At 47.7% G+C, this 20,726-nt stretch overlaps 1 protein-coding gene across 1 annotated transcript in view; it reads left to right on the top strand.

Annotated features, from left to right (window-relative positions):
* The first annotated feature begins 211 nt into the window (after positions 1-211).
* The window catches only part of LOC141191473 (uncharacterized), a 28,700-nt gene continuing 8,185 nt past the window's right edge, over positions 212-20,726 (top strand). Inside the window, exon 1 of the mRNA XM_073661375.1 lies at positions 212-264. Coding sequence (XP_073517476.1) covers positions 239-264 — 26 coding nt within the window. The 5' untranslated portion in view covers positions 212-238. The remainder of the gene's footprint in view (positions 265-20,726) is intronic.

Here is a 20,726-nt window from a genome sequence, read left to right on the forward strand (position 1 = left end):
TCTGCTCCGTACACCTCGTACACACGCGGCTCCGCTCCGTACACCTCGTACACACGCGGCTCCGCTACATCCACACTGTAAACCCCTCCTGACCCCACACATAAACTTCAGCTCATCCAGCACCATGACAACCAGCACAGCAGAGTCCTGCATCCACTGAGGCCCCTGATCATGTGACCCCTGACTCCTCCCCTCCTGTGACCTCATCACAGGTCCTGTGCGCACACAGCAGCCATATATGTGGTGGCGGCTCTGCAGGTGGAGGTATGTGGAGACCCCATTACTGGGCGCAGGAGCCATTAACCCCTTCAGCACGGAGACTCTTTTGGGGTCTTGAGTTGCCCCTTTATAAGAATCATAAGGTTTCTGTTCTGTTTCCTGTAATAGATACATACGACCCAACTATGGAGACAGGAAGGGAGGAAACGTATTGTTCTCAGAGTACGGGACCCCCACACAGTGTAATGCCCCCTTTATGCCCCTTATGCAGGATGTATGATGCCCCCACACAGTGTAATGCCCCCATTATACCCCTTATGCAGGATGTATGATGCCCCCACACAGTGTAATGCCCCCATTATGCCCCTTATACAGTATGTATGATGCCCCCACACAGTGTAATGCCCCCATTATGCCCCTTATGCAGGATGTATGATGCCCCCACACAGTGTAATGCCCCCATTATGCCCCTTATGCAGGATGTATGATGCCCACACACAGTGTAATGCCCCCATTATGCCCCTTATGCAGGATGTATGATGCCCCCACACAGTGTAATGCCCCCATTATGCCTCTTATGCAGGATGTGTAATGCCCCCACACTGTGTAATGCCCCCATTATGCCCCTTATGCAGGATGTATGATGCCCCCACACTGTGTAATGCCTCCATTATGCCCCTTATGCACCATGTATGATGCCCCCACACAGTGTAATGCCCCCATTATGCCCCTTATGCAGGATGTATGATGCCCCCATTATGCCCCTTATACAGTATGTATGATGCCCCCACACAGTGTAATGCCCCCATTATGCCCCTTATGCAGGATGTATGATGCCCACACACAGTGTAATGCCCCCATTATGCCCCTTATGCAGGATGTATGATGCCCCCACACAGTGTAATGCCCCCATTATGCAGGATGTGTAATGCCCCCACACTGTGTAATGCCCCCATTATGCCCCTTATGCAGGATGTATGATGCCCCCACACTGTGTAATGCCTCCATTATGCCCCTTATGCAGGATGTATGATGCCCCCACACAGTGTAATGCCCCCATTATGCCCCTTATGCAGGATGTATGATGCCCCCACACAGTGTAATGCCCCCATTATGCCCCTTATGCAGGATGTATGATGCCCCCACACAGTGTAATGCCCCCATTATGCCCCTTATGCAGGATGTATGTTGCCCCTACACAGTGTAATGCCCCCATTATGCCCCTTATGCAGTATATTTGATGCCTCCACACAGTGTAATGCCCCCATTATGCCCCTTATGCCGTATGTATGATGCCCCCACACAGTGTAATGCCCCCATTATGCCCCTTATGCAGGATGTATGATGCCTCCACACAGTGTAATGCCCCCATTATGCCCCTTATGCAGTATGTATGATGCCCCCACACAGTGTAATGCCCCCATTATGCCCCTTATGCAGGATGTATGATGCCCCCACACAGTGTAATGCCCTCATTATGCCACTTATGCAAGTTGTATGATGCCCCCACACAGTGTAATGCCCCCATTATGCCCCTTATGCAGTATGTATGATCCTCCCACACAGTGTAATGCCCCATTATGCCCCTTATACAGGATGTATGATGCCCCCATTATGCCCCTTATGCAGGATGTATGATGCCCCCACAGTACCGGTTTTGCAGTTGGAATAATCCCTCTGGAGTTGGTTTTCCCTCTGCCTGCTCCCCTCCATGTATACCCTCGAGCATGTATACATGCATGTAGGGGAGCAGCCGGCCTTACTAGATATCGAGGCTTTGTACAGTAATATACGGCCTGAGGATGGTATCAGAGGAGTAAGACGTTTCTTGAAATCGAGATCAGTCGAGTGTAGCAGACATAATGACTTCATGGAAGATTTGTCGGGGAACTCCGCATCAATAGAGTGGGCTTTAGATTTACATCTGAATTTAATTATAATAATAATAATTTTTATTTTTATAGCACCAACATATTCCACATCACTTTACAATTTTAGGGGGGACTTGTACAGACAATACAGACTTTACAGAATAAGCATAACTCAGATATTAAAAGGAGTGAGGGTCACAAGCTTACAGTCTATAAGCAAATAGGGGGGACACAAAGGTAAAATGTACATATATTCTATAATACAGCTATAATATAGTAAATAGGGTAAGTACATAACACTACATGAACTGGTCGCCTGTCACACTGTCACAGAATACTGGAGGTAGGGGACCTAAGCTGACCCTAAGCTGGGGCCCTGACTAATCCCTCACCCTGGAGGTACTGTTAAAGGTACAGAGGTCCAGGCCGCCAGCGTAACCCCTACCTCCTGAGGATCCCTGCACCTAAGTAATCTAGTCCTGAGAAGGACCCCGATCACAACAATTGGGAACCAGAAATAATATGCCCACACACAGTATTTAGACGAACGAGACAGTACAAGGGAAAAACCAAAACCACCTTGCATACAACTTCTACACAACTACAACAGAGGGAACACCAACGGGAAAGGAGATAAATGATAAAGCGAGGAAAGGGAAAAAACACTTCCAAATACACTTATCTCAGCAACTCCAAACACCACGATCCGCTCTGTAAGTCTGAATGAAAAGCTTTCACCGACACCTCCCAAACAGACCTGCAGGAATATAAAGGAGTCTCACTAAAGAAGCATTGATTGCAGCTGGGCGAGGCTGGACCTCAGCTAGCCCAGAGAGAGAGAGAATTAACTCCTACACTGCCGAGAAAACACAAAGCACCAACAAGTCAGCTGCGAGAAGTCAGGCTGTGTACTCGTGACGATCTTCGTGGCAACACACCCGTGACAGTACCCCCCCTTCTACGAGGGGCCTCCGGACCCTCAGGGCCAGGTTTATCCGGGTGAGCCGTGTGGAAGGCCCGAACTAATCGGTCTGCGTTAATATCCGACGCAGGAACCCACATCCTCTCCTCAGGACCATACCCCTTCCAATGAACCAAGTACTGAAGGGACCGGCGATTAAAGCGTGAATCAATGACCCTCGATACCTGGAACTCCAAGTTACCATTGACAACCACAGGAGGGGGAGGTAAAGGTGACGGTACCACCGGCGCCACATACCTCTTAAGCAATGATCTGTGAAACACGTTGTGAATTTTAAACGTAGGGGGGAGGTCAAGACGGAATGCCACCGGATTAATAACAGAACTGATTCTGTACGGCCCGATGAACCTGGGACCCAATTTCCAGGAGGGAACCTTAAGTTTAATATTCCTGGTAGACAACCATACCTGATCGTTCACACTTAGGTCCGGACCAGACACTCTCCTCCTATCAGCCATACGTTTGTATCGGTTCCCCATAGTATTCAGATTCTTCAGCACCCCTCTCCATACTGAAGCGAGAGATGAGGAAAATCGTTCCTCCTCCGGAACCCCCGAAGAGCCCCCCCTAGTGAAAGTACAAAACTGGGGGTGAAAACCATATGCCCCAAAAAACGGGGACTTACCAGTGGACTCGCTCCGCCTATTATTGAGAGCAAACTCTGCCAGAGGTAGGAAAGAAGCCCAGTCCTCCTGGTTCTCTGACACAAAACACCGAAGATATGTCTCCAAGCTCTGGTTCATACGTTCCGTCTGACCATTGGTCTGAGGATGAAAAGCCGACGAGAATGACAAATGCATCCCCCGCCGTGCACAAAACGCCCTCCAGAACTTGGACACAAACTGAGACCCCCGATCAGACACCACCTCGGAGGGTACCCCGTGAAGCCTCACAATCTCCCCAATGAACACCTGCGCAAGAGTTTTAGCATTAGGGAGAGCCGGAAGAGCGATAAAATGTGCCATCTTGCTGAACCTGTCCACTACAACGAGTATGACCGTTTTACCCGAAGACGGAGGGAGGTCCGTAATAAAGTCCATAGACAGATGAGTCCAAGGACGCTCCGGGATCTTCAAAGGTAAAAGGGCCCCAGACGGACGGGTATGTGAGGTCTTAGAGCGCGCACAAACCCCACAGGACGCGACAAAAGTTACCACCTCTTTATGTAAGTTAGGCCACCAAAACCGACGCGAGAGGAGATCCACAGTTGCTTTACTCCCCGGGTGTCCTGCAAAAACTGAGTTATGGTGTGCCTCGATCACCTTTTGTCGCAACTGATCTGGAACGAACAGTCTCCCCGGAGGTCCAACAGGGGCGTCCCCCTGAGCCTCCAATATCTCCTCCTCCAGCTCAGAGCATACTGCCGAAACCACCACCCCCTCCTGAAGAATAGGAATCGGGTCGTCCGTATTCCCGGCCCCAGGGAAACTACGAGATAAGGCATCCGCCTTTACATTTTTAGACCCAGGACGATATGTAACGACGAAATTAAACCTGGTAAAAAACAATGACCACCTAGCTTGTCTGGGATTCAGACGTTTAGCGGACTCCAGATATAGCAGGTTCTTGTGATCGGTGATGACGGTGACCGGATGAACTGCCCCCTCCAAAAAATGGCGCCACTCCTCAAAAGCTAACTTAATGGCCAAGAGTTCCCTATTGCCGACATCGTAATTCCTCTCAGCGGACGACAATTTTTTAGAGAAAAAGGCGCACGGATGCCACTTACCAGGGGACGAACCCTGTGACAATACTGCTCCCACCCCTACCTCAGAAGCGTCTACCTCTACAAAGAATGGCTGAGACGCATCAGGTTGAATGAGTATAGGTGCCGAGGCAAAACATTTTTTCAAGGAGGAGAATGCTTGACAAGCCTTGTCAGACCACCTAGAAAAATCCGTCCCCTTTTTAGTCATGTCTGTGAGAGGCTTAACCATGGACGAGAAATTACGAATGAACTTCCGGTAATAGTTAGCAAACCCCAGGAAACGTTGTAGTGCCTTAAGATTCTCCGGCCGATCCCACTCAAGAACTGCCCGCACTTTCCCAGGGTCCATACGAAAACCGGACGCTGAAACCAGGAAGCCTAAAAACTGGAGTTCCTGTACGGCGAACACACACTTTTCCCATTTGGCATACAGTTTATTATCCCGCAAGATCTGTAACACCTGTCTAACGTGCTCCTGATGAGACACCAGATCCGGCGAGTAAATTAAGATATCATCCAGATATATGACAACAAACTGTCCCACCAGGTGGCGAAAAATATCATTAACAAAGTGTTGAAACACCGCCGGGGCATTAGTCAGACCGAATGGCATGACAAGGTTCTCATAATGCCCCTCCGGAGTGTTAAAAGCTGTCTTCCACTCATCCCCCTCCTTCATCCTAATCAGATTGTACGCCCCCCTGAGATCCAACTTAGAGAACCATTTGGCGCCCACGATCTGGTTAAAGAGATCGGGAATAAGTGGGAGCGGATACGGATCTCGGACCGTAATCCGATTAAGTTCACGGAAATCCAGGCAAGGGCGTAGGCCTCCATCTTTCTTCTTAACAAAGAAGAACCCCGCGGCCACCGGTGAAGATGAAGGTCTAATATGCCCCTTAGCCAGACTTTCAGAAATATAATCCTTCATGGCCTGCCTCTCAGGACCAGAAAGGTTATACAACCTAGCTTTAGGTAACTTGGCCTCAGGGAGCAGTTTTACAGAACAGTCATACTCGCGATGAGGAGGTAGTTCCTGACACCCATTCTCCGAGAATACATCCTCAAAGTCCGCCAGAAATGGAGGTAAGACCCAAGGAGTAACCGCACCGATGACCGTGTTCATGCAGTTTTTATTACAGAATTTACTCCATTGGCTTATCTCTCTGGTTTGCCAATTAATAACCGGGTTATGCTTAGCTAACCAAGGAAGGCCCAACACTATAGGAGTGGGAAGACCCTCCAACACGTAGCAAGACAACAGTTCTTTATGTATTGCCCCCACTTGAAGTTTTACGCCATGCACAGCTTGCAAAAAACTTCCCTGACCGAGAGGCCTGGCATCGATCGAGAATATGGGGATGGGTTTAGCCAACTCACTCAATCGCATACCTTGAACCCGGGCAAACCGAGCATCAACCAGATTAGCCCCGGCCCCACTATCCAGAAGAACAGATATCCTCTCAGTTCTCGTACCCACCACCACCTCCGCCGGTACGAGAAACTGAGACGAACCTAGGGACGAAATACCTACTCACAGATTGCCGTCCACCACACAACCTGGGATCAACAGTTTTTTCGACGACTCCTTACTCTGCAAGGGACGGGATGGACACCCCCCAATAAAATGTCCCTTTTTCCCGCAGAGGAAACACCTTCCTGTCTTATGGCGCACCACCGGTCCCCTTCCCCGAAATGATGTCCCTCCTAATTGCATAGGCTCCTCCGGACTGACCAGGGGAACCACCATATGAGGGGACCTTGTAGGAGGTGGAGACATTACAGGGGGTAGAGTTATCCCGCACCTCTCCCGAAGCCGTCTGTCAACGCGAATAGCAAGGGCCATAGCGGCTTCCAGTGACGCGGGAGAGTCATACTGTGCCAACACATCCTGTAATTTGTCGGATAAACCATGACAAAACTGGCTCCTAAGAGCCGGGTCATTCCACTGGGTGTCCATGGCCCACCTACGGAACTCCGAACAGAATTCCTCCGCCGGACGATCTCCCTGCTGAATCCTACGTAACTTAGACTCAGCAAGGGAGATCCGATCTGGGTCATCATATACGAGTCCCAGAGCAGCGAAAAACCTATCCACTGACTGGAGAACCGGGGAGCTTGGGGGAAGAGAGAACGCCCAAGATTGTGGGTCCCCTTGTAGGAGCGAGATGACAATTCCCACCCTTTGTTCTTCACTGCCCGATGACCGAGGCCGCAGCCGAAAGTACAATTTGCATGCCTCCCGGAAAACAAAAAACTTGTCCCGCCCCCCAGTGAACCTGTCAGGGAGAGCTACTTTAGGTTCTGGTCCGGCTTGCTCCAGAGGATGCAAAACCTTGGACCTAACGTCCGCCAGCCCCATGGACAAACTCTGTAACTGCCGAGCTAGACCGGCTACTGGATCCATGGTAGCTGGAGAAAAACTAAGTTGGTCGGTGAAAATGTCACACTGTCACAGAATACTGGAGGTAGGGGACCTAAGCTGACCCTAAGCTGGGGCCCTGACTAATCCCTCACCCTGGAGGTACTGTTAAAGGTACAGAGGTCCAGGCCGCCAGCGTAACCCCTACCTCCTGAGGATCCCTGCACCTAAGTAATCTAGTCCTGAGAAGGACCCCGATCACAACAATTGGGAACCAGAAATAATATGCCCACACACAGTATTTAGACGAACGAGACAGTACAAGGGAAAAACCAAAACCACCTTGCATACAACTTCTACACAACTACAACAGAGGGAACACCAACGGGAAAGGAGATAAATGATAAAGCGAGGAAAGGGAAAAAACACTTCCAAATACACTTATCTCAGCAACTCCAAACACCACGATCCGCTCTGTAAGTCTGAATGAAAAGCTTTCACCGACACCTCCCAAACAGACCTGCAGGAATATAAAGGAGTCTCACTAAAGAAGCATTGATTGCAGCTGGGCGAGGCTGGACCTCAGCTAGCCCAGAGAGAGAGAGAATTAACTCCTACACTGCTGAGAAAACACAAAGCACCAACAAGTCAGCTGCGAGAAGTCAGGCTGTGTACTCGTGACTATCTTCGTGGCAACACACCCGTGACATCGCCTGCCAGTATGTGTACAGTACAGACAGAGGCTAATCACTGCATGTGACGCGCCCCCTGGGCCTGTGCTGGGAACCCGGAACCGGGCCTTTTGTAGGATGCTGGGGGTTGTAGTCTCCGTGTGGCGGTGACCTGGTCCGTGCCCAGGGTGGTCAAACCAGTGGCAGTCTACTTGTATTGTAATTGTCCGACTACGCCACCCGTGGATTGCGGTCAGTGGGGACCGCCGCTGCGCTGCAGACCGCTGAGGCTGATGTTATATGCGCAGCCAAGAATGGGATAACTCCCCACGGGAGAAGTATTGCCTCAGGGCAGCTAGAGTAGATGATGGTAGTGATGGTGTGAGCGTCCCAATACTAATGGTGCTGGTGCGGCGATGAAACACAGAGACTTGTAATTGCAGTTTCCAATGCTTTACTCACAGTTGTTATTCGTGTCAATGCTGCAGGCGATGACTGCCCAAGCCGTGCTGCGTCCACCAGGTGAGGGAATCGGTCAACTCCCAGGCAATTCCAGAGTGTGGCACAGGGCTCCCTTCTCTTCCCTTCTCTGGCCGTTCCCACCAGTGACCCACCTTTGTCCAGCTTCCTCGGGCCTTCTGTTGGCGAAACCTCTCTCCGGTTTCCCTGACCCTATGTGGTATGCTTTCCTGGTGGATGTAGTGAGGGGTCGCACCAAGATGTGGTCACAACCTCCGGTTTTGGCTGAGGATTAGTCGCCTCCACCAATTTGGGTTCCGGTACCCTGCTCTGCCAACCCTTCACCCGTTATCTCGTGGGTTCTTAGGGTTCCTTCTTCACTCTGGTCTCTGGGCCTTTCTCTGTGTTCCTGTTCCTTGCTTCCTTCCTCCTCTGTTCCAGTTCCTATCTTACTTTCCTTTCTGTTCCTTCTCCTTTCTCTCTCTCTCAGGCTCCAGCCTCCTGACAAGGCCTGCCTGCGGAGCAGAGCCCATGCAGAGGCTCTGCTTCCTGTCTTCTCCTCAGACTTCACTCCCCGGACTGAACACTGATCTAAGATGGTGCCCACCTTTTATACCTCCTTCTAACACCCGAGCCCAGGTGACTAGCAACCAATGGGCTCCTGCCTATGCCCAGAGACCCACCCCTATCTGCTCCTACACCACTGGGTGTACTTTCCCCTCCCCACTCCAGCCAGGGACAGATGCTGTCGTGCCTGCACTTCTGTCTAGTGGGAGCACCGTTGAGCTGTCCCTCGGTAATGGGGTGTGTGTGGTGCATGCAGCCTACCGAGTCCTGGTCCACACTCCATCCTTACCCGGGAGTGGAATATCACACCTCTGGTTTGAGGTGCAATACCCCTGTAGCAGCCGAGCCCTCGGGGTGCTACATTTGGATGGTATGAGCATGATTTTGAAGAAAATTTTAATATGGGCCAAACTGGGACAGTTAGATAAGTGTGTTGAGGTGATAGTCCTCCACTTTCTAATAACCCCTCAAATCCCTACACCAAGTAAGAAACTCTTCATCTCTCCCTCTATTCTCCCCATTCATCTCACCTCCTCCTCCAAATTATTCCTCAGCATTCAATCCTGGATCTCCAAACACAGACAGCCACCTCATGCTCTCTCTTGCTCCCACCTGCTAACACTTTCTCTGCTCCTCCTCACTGCTGGAGATATCTCTCCAAATCCTGGTCCTCCTCGCCATATCCCCACAGTCACTTCTACCTCCTATCCACGACCTTCCTCAAACTGTCGCAACCCTTCTAACCTCATACCCATCCAACTAATACCCACCTCCTCAGCTATACTAACAGGAGCTCTATGGAACGCTCGCTCTGTCTGCAACAAACTTTCCTTCATCCACGATCTTTTCATTACAAACAAACTCTCCTTCCTCGCCATCACTGAAACCTGGCTCACCCCCTCTGACACAGCCTCCCCAGCTGCCCTTTCATATGGCGGATTCCACCTTTCCCACACCCCCCGCCCCAATGGCAAACATGGTGGAGGCGTAGGTTTCCTCCTATCGGAACTCTGCGCTTTCAACAAAATCCCACTGCCACCCTCCGTTACACTCCCCTCTTTTGAGGTGCACTGTGTGCGCATCTATTCCCCCTCCAACCTCCAACTGGCCGTCGTTTACCGACCCCCAGGGCAAGCCACCACCTTCTTAGACCATTTCACTACCTGGCTGCTTCACTTCCTTTCCACTGACATCCCCACTATCATAATGGGTGACTTCAACATCCCCATTGACACTCCCCACTCGTCTGTCTCTAAGCTCCTATCCCTCACCTCCTCCTTTGGACTCACTCAATGGTCTTCCACACCCACCCACAAAGATGGCCACACACTGGACCTCATCTTCACCCGCCTCTGTTCCCTATCTAACCTCTCTAACTCACCACTCCCTCTCTCTGACCATAACCTCCTCACATTCTCTACCCTCTCCTCTCCGGGTGCACAATCCCCACTCCACAAACTCACACACCCTCGCAGAAATCTCAAACACCTTGACCTACACTCTCTCTCTGAATCCCTCCTTCCTCTCACAGACATAAATTCCTTGCACGATGCAGACGTTGCTGCTGCTTCATATAACACCACAATAGCTGCAGCTCTAGACTCAATCGCCCCTCTCACACACACCACACCTCGCACATTCAACAGGCAACCCTGGCACACTAAACTTACCAAAGAACTGCGCCGGGCCTCCAGGGTTGCGGAGCGGAGATGGAAAAGGTCTCACTCCATCGAGCACTTCATCGCATTCAAGCAATCCCTCACTAATTTCAAGTCCGCACTCACTACAGCAAAACAAACCTACTTCTCATCTCTCATATCCTCCCTATCTCACAACCCTAAACAGCTATTTAACACTTTCAACTCTCTCCTTCGTCCCCCAGCACCTCCTCCCTCTTCTCTCATCTCAGCCGACGACTTTGCCTCATTCTTCAAACAGAAGATTGACACCATCAGACAAAACTTTGGCCTAAAGTCCACACAACCCCTCCTCATATCTACTCAACCATCCTCCTCCAAACCCCACTTCTCCACCATTACAGAAGGTCAAGTCTCCTCTTTACTCTCCAAATCACACCTCACCACCTGCGAACTTGACCCAATCCCATCCCACCTCATCACTAACCTCACCTCAGTCTTCATCCCAACCCTAACCCACCTCTTCAATCTATCACTAACAACCGGAGTCTTCCCCTCATGTTTCAAACATGCCGCAATCACACCCATCCTCAAAAAGCCCTCCCTTGACCCTTCCTCTCTGACCAGCTACCGCCCCATATCACTTCTCCCCTTTGCCTCAAAACTTCTAGAACAACATGTCCACCTTGAACTGTCCTCCCACCTCTCCTCCTGCTCCCTCTTCGACCGTCTACAATCTGGCTTCCGACCGCATCACTCGACTGAAACTGCCCTGACCAAAGTCACAAACGACCTACTAAATGCCAAATCCAAGCGACACTACTCCATCCTCCTCCTTCTGGACCTGTCATCTGCCTTTGACACAGTGGACCATTCCCTCTTACTCCAGATTCTCTCATCTCTTGGCATCACGGACTTGGCTCTATCTTGGATCTCCTCATACTTAACAGACAGGACATTCAGCGTCTCCCACTCACGCACCACCTCCTCATCTCGCCCCCTATCTGTCGGTGTCCCCCAAGGTTCAGTTCTAGGACCCCTGCTCTTCTCCATCTACACCTTCGGCCTGGGACAGCTCATAGAGTCTCACGGCTTTCAGTATCACCTCTATGCTGACGACACACAGATCTACCTCTCTGGACCCGATATCTCCTCCCTACTAACCAGAATCCCACAATGTCTGTCCGCCATCTCATCCTTCTTCTCCGACAGGTTTCTAAAACTCAACATGGATAAAACAGAGTTCATCATCTTTCCACCCTCTCATTCACATCCCCCATCCGACCTATCCATCAACGTCAATGGCTGTTCACTCTCCCCAGTCCCACAAGCTCGCTGCCTTGGGGTAACCCTGGACTCTGATCTCTCCTTCAAGCCACATATTCAAGCCCTTTCCACCTCCTGCCGACTCCAACTCAAAAACATCTCCCGGATCCGTGCATTCCTCAGCAAAGACTCTGCAAAAACACTAGTGCATGCCCTCATCATATCCCGCCTCGACTACTGCAACCTCCTGCTCCGTGGCATCCCTTCCAACACTCTTGCACCTCTCCATTCTATCCTAAACTCTGCTGCTCGACTAATCCACCTGTCCCCCGCTATTCCCCGGCCTCTCCTCTCTGTCAATCCCTTCACTGGCTCCCTATTGCCCAGAGAATTCAGTTCAAAACTCTAACCATGGCATACAAAGCCATCCACAACCTGTCTCCCCCATACATCTGTGACCTAGTCTCCCGGTACTTACCTGCACGCAACCTCCGATCCTCACAAGATCTCCTGCTCTACTCCCCTCTTATCTCCTCCTCCCACATTCGTATACAAGATTTCTCCCGTGCTTCCCCCCTACTCTGGAACTCTCTACCCCAACATATCAGACTCTCGCCGACCGTGGAAACCTTCAAAAGGAACCTGAAGACCCACCTCTTCCGACAAGCCTACAACCTGCAGTAAACACCACTGCACGACCAGCTCTACCCTCACCTACTGTATCCTCACCCATCCCTCGTAGACTGTGAGCCCTCGCGGGCAGGGTCCTCGCTCCTCCTGTACCAGTCGCTGACTCGTTTTGTTAAGATTATGTAAATGCTTTTGTTATGTATATCCCTATCACATGTAAAGCGCCATGGAATAAATGGCGCTATAATAATAAATAATAATAATAATAATAGGCCAGTCTAAAGAAATGGGTTTTTACGGCACGCTTAAAACTGTGGGTATTGGGAATTAATCGAATTGTCCTGAGTACTGCATTCCAAAGAATTGGTGCAGCACGCGAGAAATCTTGGATACGGGAGTGTGAGGTTCCTATTACGGAGGATTTTAGTTTAAAGTTCATAGCAGAACGGAGGGCACGTGTAGGGTGGTAGACTGAGATGATGGAGGAGATGTAGGGGGATGCTAAAGCATGGAGCGCTTTGTGGGTGAGAATGATAAGTTTATATTGAACTCTGTATTGGATGGGCAACCAGTGCAATGACTGGCACAGGGAAGAGGCATTGGTGTATCGGTTGGTGAGGAATATGATCCTGGCTGCTGCATTCAGGATGAATTGAAGAGGGGAGAGTTTAGAAAGAGGGAGACCGATTAGTAAAGAGTTACAATAGTCCAGAGGAGAATGAATAAGAGCTACAGTGAGAGTTTTTACAAAGTCAAAGGTAAGAAAATTTCTGATTCTAGAGATGTTTTTGAGGTGTAGATGACGCGAGCAAGTGATTTGATGTGAGGTGTGAAGACAAGATCTGAATTGAGTATGACCCCAAGACAAACCAGTGGGCTTATTGCTGGTTGCTGGGGAGTAATGGTGGAGCCACAAACTGAAGTGGCAATATTGGGCACAGGTACAGTACAGACCAAAAGTTTGGACACACCTTCTCATTTAGATTTTTCTGTATTTTCATGACTATGAAAATTGTACATTCACACTGAAGGCATCAAAACTATGAATTAACACATGTGAAATTATATACTTTACAAAAAAGTGTGAAACAACTGAAAATATGTCTTATATTCTAGGTTCGTCAAAGTAGCCACCTTTTGCTTTGATGACTGCTTTGCACACTCTTGGCATTCTCTTGATGAGCTTCAAGAGGTAGTCACCGGAAATGGTTTTCACTTTACAGGTGTGCCCTATCAGGTTTAATAAGTGGGATTTCTTGCCTTATAAATGGGGTTGGGACCATCAGTTGTGTTGTGCAGAAGTCTGGTGGATACACAGCTGATAGTCCTACTGAATAGAGTGTTAGAATTTGTATTATAGCAAGAAAAAAGCTAAGTAAAGAAAAACGAGTGGTCATCATTGCTTTAAGAAATGAAGCTCAGTCAGTCTGAAAAATTTGGCAAACTTTGAAAGTGTCCCCAAGTGCGGTTGCAAAAGCCATCAAGTTCTGCAAAGAAACTGGCTCACATGAGGACCGCCCCAGGAAAGGAAGACCGAGAGTCACCTCTGCTTCTGAGGATAAGTTTATCCGAGTCAACAGCCTCAGAAATCGCAGGTTAACAGCAGCTCAGATTAGAGACCAGGTCAATGTCACACAGAGTTCTAGCAGCTGACACATCTCTACAACAACTGTTAAGAGGAGACTTTGTGCAGCAGGCCTTCATTGTAAAATAGCTGCTAGGAAACCACTGCTAAGAACAGGCAACAAGCAGAAGAGACTTGTTTGGGCTAAAGAACACAAGGAATGGACATTAGACCAGTGGAAATCTGTGCTTTGGTCTGATGAGTCCAAATTTGAGATCTTTGGTTCCAACCACCGTGTCTTTGTGCGATGCAGAAAAGGTGAACAGATGAACTCTACATGCCTGGTTCCCACTGTGAAGCATGGAGGAGGAGGTGTGATGGTGTGGGGGTGCTTTGCTGGTGGCACTGTTGGGGATTTATTCAAAATTGAAGGCATACTGAACCAGCATGGCTACCACAGCATCTTGCAGCTTCATGCTATTCCATCCGATTTGTGTTTAGCTGGACCATCGTTTATTTTTCAACAGAACAATGACCCCAAACACACTTCCAGGCTGTGTAAGGGCTATTTGACCAAGAGGTAGAGTGATGGGGTGCTACGCCAGATGACCTGGCCTCCACAGTCACCAGACCTGAACCCAATCGAGATGGTTTGGGGTGAGTTGGACCGCAGAGTGAAGGCAAAAGGGCCAACAAGTGCTAAGCATCTCTGGGAACTCCTTCAAGATTGTTGGAAGACCATTTCCGGTGACTACCTCTTGAAGCTCATCAAGAGAATGCCAAGAGTGTGCAAAGCAGTCCTCAAAGCCAAAGGTGGCTACTTTGAAGAACCTAGAATATAAGACATATTTTCAGTTGTTTCACACTTTTTTGTTAAGTATATAATTCCACATGTGTTAATTCATAGTTTTGATGCCTTCAGTGTGAATGTACAATTTTCATAGTCAAGAAAATACAGAAAAATCTTTAAATGAGAAGGTGTGTCCAAACTTTTGGTCTGTACTGTAGGTTAGTGGAGGGAGGAAATACGAGTAGTTCAGTTTTTGACAAATTCAAATTTAGATAGAGGGAGGACATAGTGTTAGACACAGCAGAAAGACCATCACTGGTGTTTTGTAATAAGTCAGGGGTGATGTTTGGAGAAGAGGTGTATGATTGGGTCATCAGCATAGAGATGGTACTTAAAACCGAATCTGCTGATTGTCCCATAGGAGCGATGTATAAGGAGAAAAGAAGGGTGCCTAGGACTGATCATTGAGGAACCCCGACAATAAGGGGAAGGAGAGAGGAGCAGGAGCCAGCAAAAGACAGTGAATGAGAGGTCAGAGAGATAGGAGGAGAACCTAGAGAGAAGGGTGTCCTTGAGGCCGATAGTGCTTAGCATAGTGAGGACGAGCTGTTGATCTTCAGTGTCTAATGATGCAGAGAGATCTGGGAGAATCAGCAGGGAGTAGTGCCCATTTGATTTGGCTGTTAGTAGATCATTAGAGACTTTAGTGAGGGCAGTTTCAGTAGAATGTAAAGAGCGGAAACCAGATTGTAAAGGGTCAAGAAGAGAGTTATCTGAGAGATAGCGGATCAGACGGGATTTCAAGGCGTTCCAGGAGTTTAGAGATAAAGGGAAGATTGGAGACAGGTCTGTAGTTAGCATCACAGTTCTCGTCCAGGGATGTTTTTTTTCTTCTTCTTCCGTGACTGGTTCGAAGTCAGAAAATGAGCAAGATTCAGTGTGGGAGGGAGGAGCATGCATTACATGTGAGGTTTTGGAGAAAATTTCCCGTCTGATATGGTCAATTTTTTCTTTGAAATAATTGTCCAGATCGTCAGCGCTGAGGTCGGTGGTCGGGCCTTGTGCTGTTTGATTGAGGAGAGAGTGAAACGTGTCAAAGAGTCGTTTAGGATTATTGGACCGTGAGATGATGAGTTTATTAAAGTAGGTTTGTTTGGAGAGGTAAAGGCCGGAGTTATAGGTTTTAAGCATAAATTTATAATGGAGGAAATCTTCGGGCAGATTAGATTTTCTCCGCAGCCGTTCAACGCACGTGGAGCACCGCTGGAGAAGCGTGTTCCAGGGTTGTCCTCATCTGCGCCGAGTTGTTCTCTGTGTAGGAGGTGCAGCTTCATCCAGGGAGCATTGCAATGTTTCGTTATAATGCTTCAGTGCAGAGTCAGGACATGTGAGGGAGGAGATTGGGGCCAATGATGTTTGCAACATTTTCATACATTTCTGGGTGTTAATGGATTGTATATTTCTGTAAGTGTGGAAAGTGGGGGTGTCTTGAGCAGGGGGACAGTTCTTGACAGAGAATGAAAGAAGGTTGTGATCAGAGAGCGGAAGAGGAGCGTTAGTAAAGTCATATATTGAACAGAGCCGGGCGAAGATCAGGTCAAGAGTATTTCCATCATGTGTAGGAGAATTAGTAAGCTGTGAAAGGCCGAAGGAGGAAGTTAGCGATAAAAGATGAGCGGCAGATGGGGAGACTGAATCGCCAATTGGGATGTTAAAGTCTCCCATGATGAGGGTGGGGATGTCCTAGCATAGAAAGTTGGGAAGCCAAGTGGCAAAATGATCCACAAACTGACGGGAGGGGCCCGGAGGGCGATACACATCCGCCACTCGCAGGGAGAATGGCCGGTAGAGTCTGACTCTGTGGGCCTCAAAAGAAGGGAAGATAAGTGAGGGTGCTGGGGGGATAACCTGAAAAGTACATTTTGTTTAAAGGAGCAGACCAACACCAATTATTACCAGTTGACGTTCCTGTATGTACTGATCAAGAAAGATTGAAATGGGACCCTAGGGACACTCATCTACCATAAACCTTCAAGCACTAATAAACTATTGAAGTGGGATAACCCCCCCCCCCATCCCCATACAAAGAGGAAAACCCAAGGGCCAATTTTTACGGTTGAGAAGGTACTGCTCGAATGTCACAGATTTTAATATACAGGCAATAGACCTGAACACCAGATTAAGGGATAAAGGGTACTCATGGTACATTTTCGATTCCGCATCATCGTTTGCAGAAAAATGGGAGAGAGAGACACTCCTCCATACCAATCCAAGAGACCAAGAAGAAGATTGGACTACACGAGTAAGAAAAACTTGTGACAATCAGAATGACTGTATCTTTCATATCCTCAGAAAACACTGGGATATACTTGTGGTCGACCCAGACCTGAGGGTGCTGTGGAATCTACTCCCACAATAACTTTCAGAAAGGGTTGGTCAATTAGGGACCATGCACAGTTTCTATAAAAAAAACTGCACCCAAGGGGACTTGGCTAGATAGAAGAATCTACGGTTTCTTTAGATCTGGAGAATGTTGTACATGTAATTGGATGAGACCATGTAAATCTTTCTCAAGTTCCTCCATGGTTAAAATCTTTTTCCAGTGGGATTATTCCATCTGTAAAACTTCAGGACTAGTATATATGGCCACATGCACCTGCCCCCTAGAATATGTAGACAAGATCAAGAGGGTGTCTAGGAGGAGAGTAGGGGAGCATTTGGGTGATATATGCCATGGTCGGGAGATCCCATTAGTGAGACACATGAACAGTGCACATCGAGGTGAACCCGGAGACCTCTCCTTTTGTATCATTGAGGTGGTTAAACCCAATGTGAGAGGAGGTGATCATAATAGATGTATCCTCTGAAAGGAAAGTGAGTGGATTGTTAGACTGGATTCACGAGCCCCTACGGGACTCAGTGAGCAAATTTCCTATGCCTGTTTTGTGTGACTACAGCCCCATTCTGGATTATATTTTTGGATTTTATGCTCTACCCATTGCTAGTCAGTTCCCTGTGAATGGGGTTCACATATTGTTGTACTTCACCGAGATATCTGAGCTTCTATATCAGAATTATTACTTATCAATTATATTCCACTTATACTATTTCGTCATTAACAAGTGTGGTGATCCTTGTGTATCTCTAATTGTGTAATAGAGGTCAAATTTGACCATTTAGGAATATACTGTGGGCCACCATCCCATATTTTTTGTAGTGATAAAGTAGATCTACATGCCTATTACATGATGGGAGGATGTGCAGTACTTGTTTTTAGTCTCCCATGATGCTGATCTCAGAGATAGGATTTTTCTATGTTGGTGGTATGCAATCCAATACCATATGCGATCCGGCGTGGAACGCATGTTTCCGGACATGCGCAGGTAGGAGACCGTGATGCCCTCCGGCGTGGAACGCACATGTCCGGGCACGTTTGAGCTTTCTGCCCGCCCATTGTTTTGTGCTGGATTGTGGGGCGTTCTTGAGAATTTATTTTTGTTCCATTTTCTTTAGTTGATCCCACTGATGCATCAGATAAGTCCTCAGAGAATTATAATTAGAGGAACCCATGGACACATTAGGATTTGTGAAGCTGACCTCCGCTCTCCTCTATTTCCTTTGAATTTATTGTGTGACCTGTATTTCTGAACAGTAGCTCCTGGTTTGTTTCGTTTCCATGTGGAAATTGAATTTGACTCGTAGTCTTTGATATCTCTCTCAAACGTAGTTTTTTTGCTGTCTGAGATGGCATCCTCCAGACTTTGTAAATTCTTTTGCATATTTTGTTTGAGTTTTGGATCCAAAAAGGCTTCTACACCAGGCGGAATAAGCAAGAAACAAATATCAAACGCAATGTAACTTGGTTATCCTATAAGGTTTTTTTAAATGTGGACATACACCCTGTAAAGCATGCAACTATGTTAATAAAACCGACACATTTGAAGAAAACCTAACGGTACAGCAATTTTCAGCACACAATTTCATCAATTGTAACACTATAGGGGGTCATTTATTTAATAGAGTGTATAGAGAGTTAACTACAATACGTGGGATGCACGTCAGGGCCCCTAAAAAAAATGTATTAGAAGACATTAATCTATTAAGATATTTGGCAGTCGGCACCACACTATCTAAATCACTGAAATATGATACGGGGTGCAATGGTAACTGTGCAACAAAGCACATAAAGAAGTAGGTAGAGAAAAGCTTGCACAGTGAGATAATGCACATCCAAAAATAATAAGAATTACTACAAATAATAAATAAAATAGCAACTTTATTTCATGTAGGGACACACAAGTGGTTAAAAAACATACGACCCCTGATGAAGCTACTGTAGTAGTGATACACGTAGGGCATAGATACCTACGTGTATCGCTACTACAGTAGCTTCGTCAGGGGCTGTATTTCTCTTGCTGATCAAAAAGGTCATAGTATTTGTATAACCCTGAATGCTGAATTCTGTTCGTTTGGAAACAATCATGTTTACTGTGATAATGACAAATTGCACTAAGTCAGCTGAAAGTTTATTTACAACAGCCCCTGTGATACCAACTGTGTAAGTAGATTAGCTCAAACAATGATAAGTGATCCCTGCACCTTTACCTCTTTTACCTGGGCTTTATGACCTCACATAGATGTAAATATAAACAGGGATGTCTGTAGTGCTGTAGACAGAATGAAATTTGGGACAGAGAATCACGGAACATCAGAAGGACTTTGGAAGGAGAATGGGAGACATCCTTCAGGAAAGTAGATGGATTGCATGGCATCTAAAGAGACACAGATTTGTATTCTACATGTTTCTAATCTAAGGGTATCAGCCCTCACTGGAAAGTTTCAGATCTGCTCCATTAACCATCAGAGAGACCATGGATACTTTTGGGAAGTCCGGGAGAGGACGAAAAAGTCACTTGGCCCCATGGATATGCTGTTTTGGTGTTGCTAGGAGGGACCCACCAGTCACCTAGAACCCATGGAGACATTTGGAGTTGCCAAGAGGGACCCACCGGTCGTCTGGTCCCATGAAAACTCTCGGAGAGGCCAGGATGGGACCATCGGGTCTCCTGGTCTTGTACCTCAATGGACTGTTGACTTCCTAAACTTGCCGCTACCTTCTCTCTGTGGGAGCCCACCTGAAGCGGAGGGCCACTGGTTGAGGTAGTCAGCACTGGAAGTCTCTAAAGTCGCAGCTGTTCTATCCCAGGCTGGCAGAGAAGGAAGGGTGAGACTGTGTAATGTTGTACCATCTTGGGTATTTGCTGGGACTGTTCTGTATGTTTAATGTCTTCTTTGTGGTTCAATAAAGTATTACCATGCTGTTTTACCCTCACCCTGTGTTGTTTTAGTAGCGTTACACCAACAGAAGACCCCGGGTCTTCACAGTCCCTGACCAAGGCGGCTCCATGCGGTGTTCTTCAGACAAGGTGCATTAAATAAACAGTGAGCTGACATCTCTCTCCATTTTCTCATTATATGCATGTTTTCCTTATAGTGACAAATATTTATTTTTGCTAAAACTGTGATATTTTCACTTTAAAACTTTTTTTTAAACCTTTTTTATAAACTTTTTAAAATAACTCTCATTAGTGCGATCATACAACACAGAAGCCTTTGATTGCTCATGTGATGCACTGTACTACTGTAGTGCCGTGTATTATCACTGCCTGTCAGTGTAATACTAACTGCCCCATACACATGAGATAAGTGTTGGCTGAACGATCATTTGGCAGACGGCTATCTCTCCCGACTCCCCCATACACAAATATTCCAGCTTTCCTGTGGTTTGTATGTCTGACTGCATCTGTAGGGAGGTCCCCAAATACATTATATAGTCGACCAAAATCAGTGCTTCCATGTAACTTTAGTCTAATGTTTATGGAGGCGTTAAAAAGTAAGTTATGGAACTCTGCCTCTGGCCCGGCCTAATAGACTTTTGTATATTACAGGCCCAGTACTTGAGGGAGGAGGGCATTCAGCTGAACTCTGTCACACCTTCTT

Source organism: Phyllobates terribilis, unplaced genomic scaffold (assembly GCF_046119375.1).
Source record: "Phyllobates terribilis strain yellow unplaced genomic scaffold, ASM4611937v1 Scaffold_46__1_contigs__length_10046794, whole genome shotgun sequence".
NCBI classification, from domain to species: Eukaryota; Metazoa; Chordata; class Amphibia; order Anura; family Dendrobatidae; genus Phyllobates; species Phyllobates terribilis.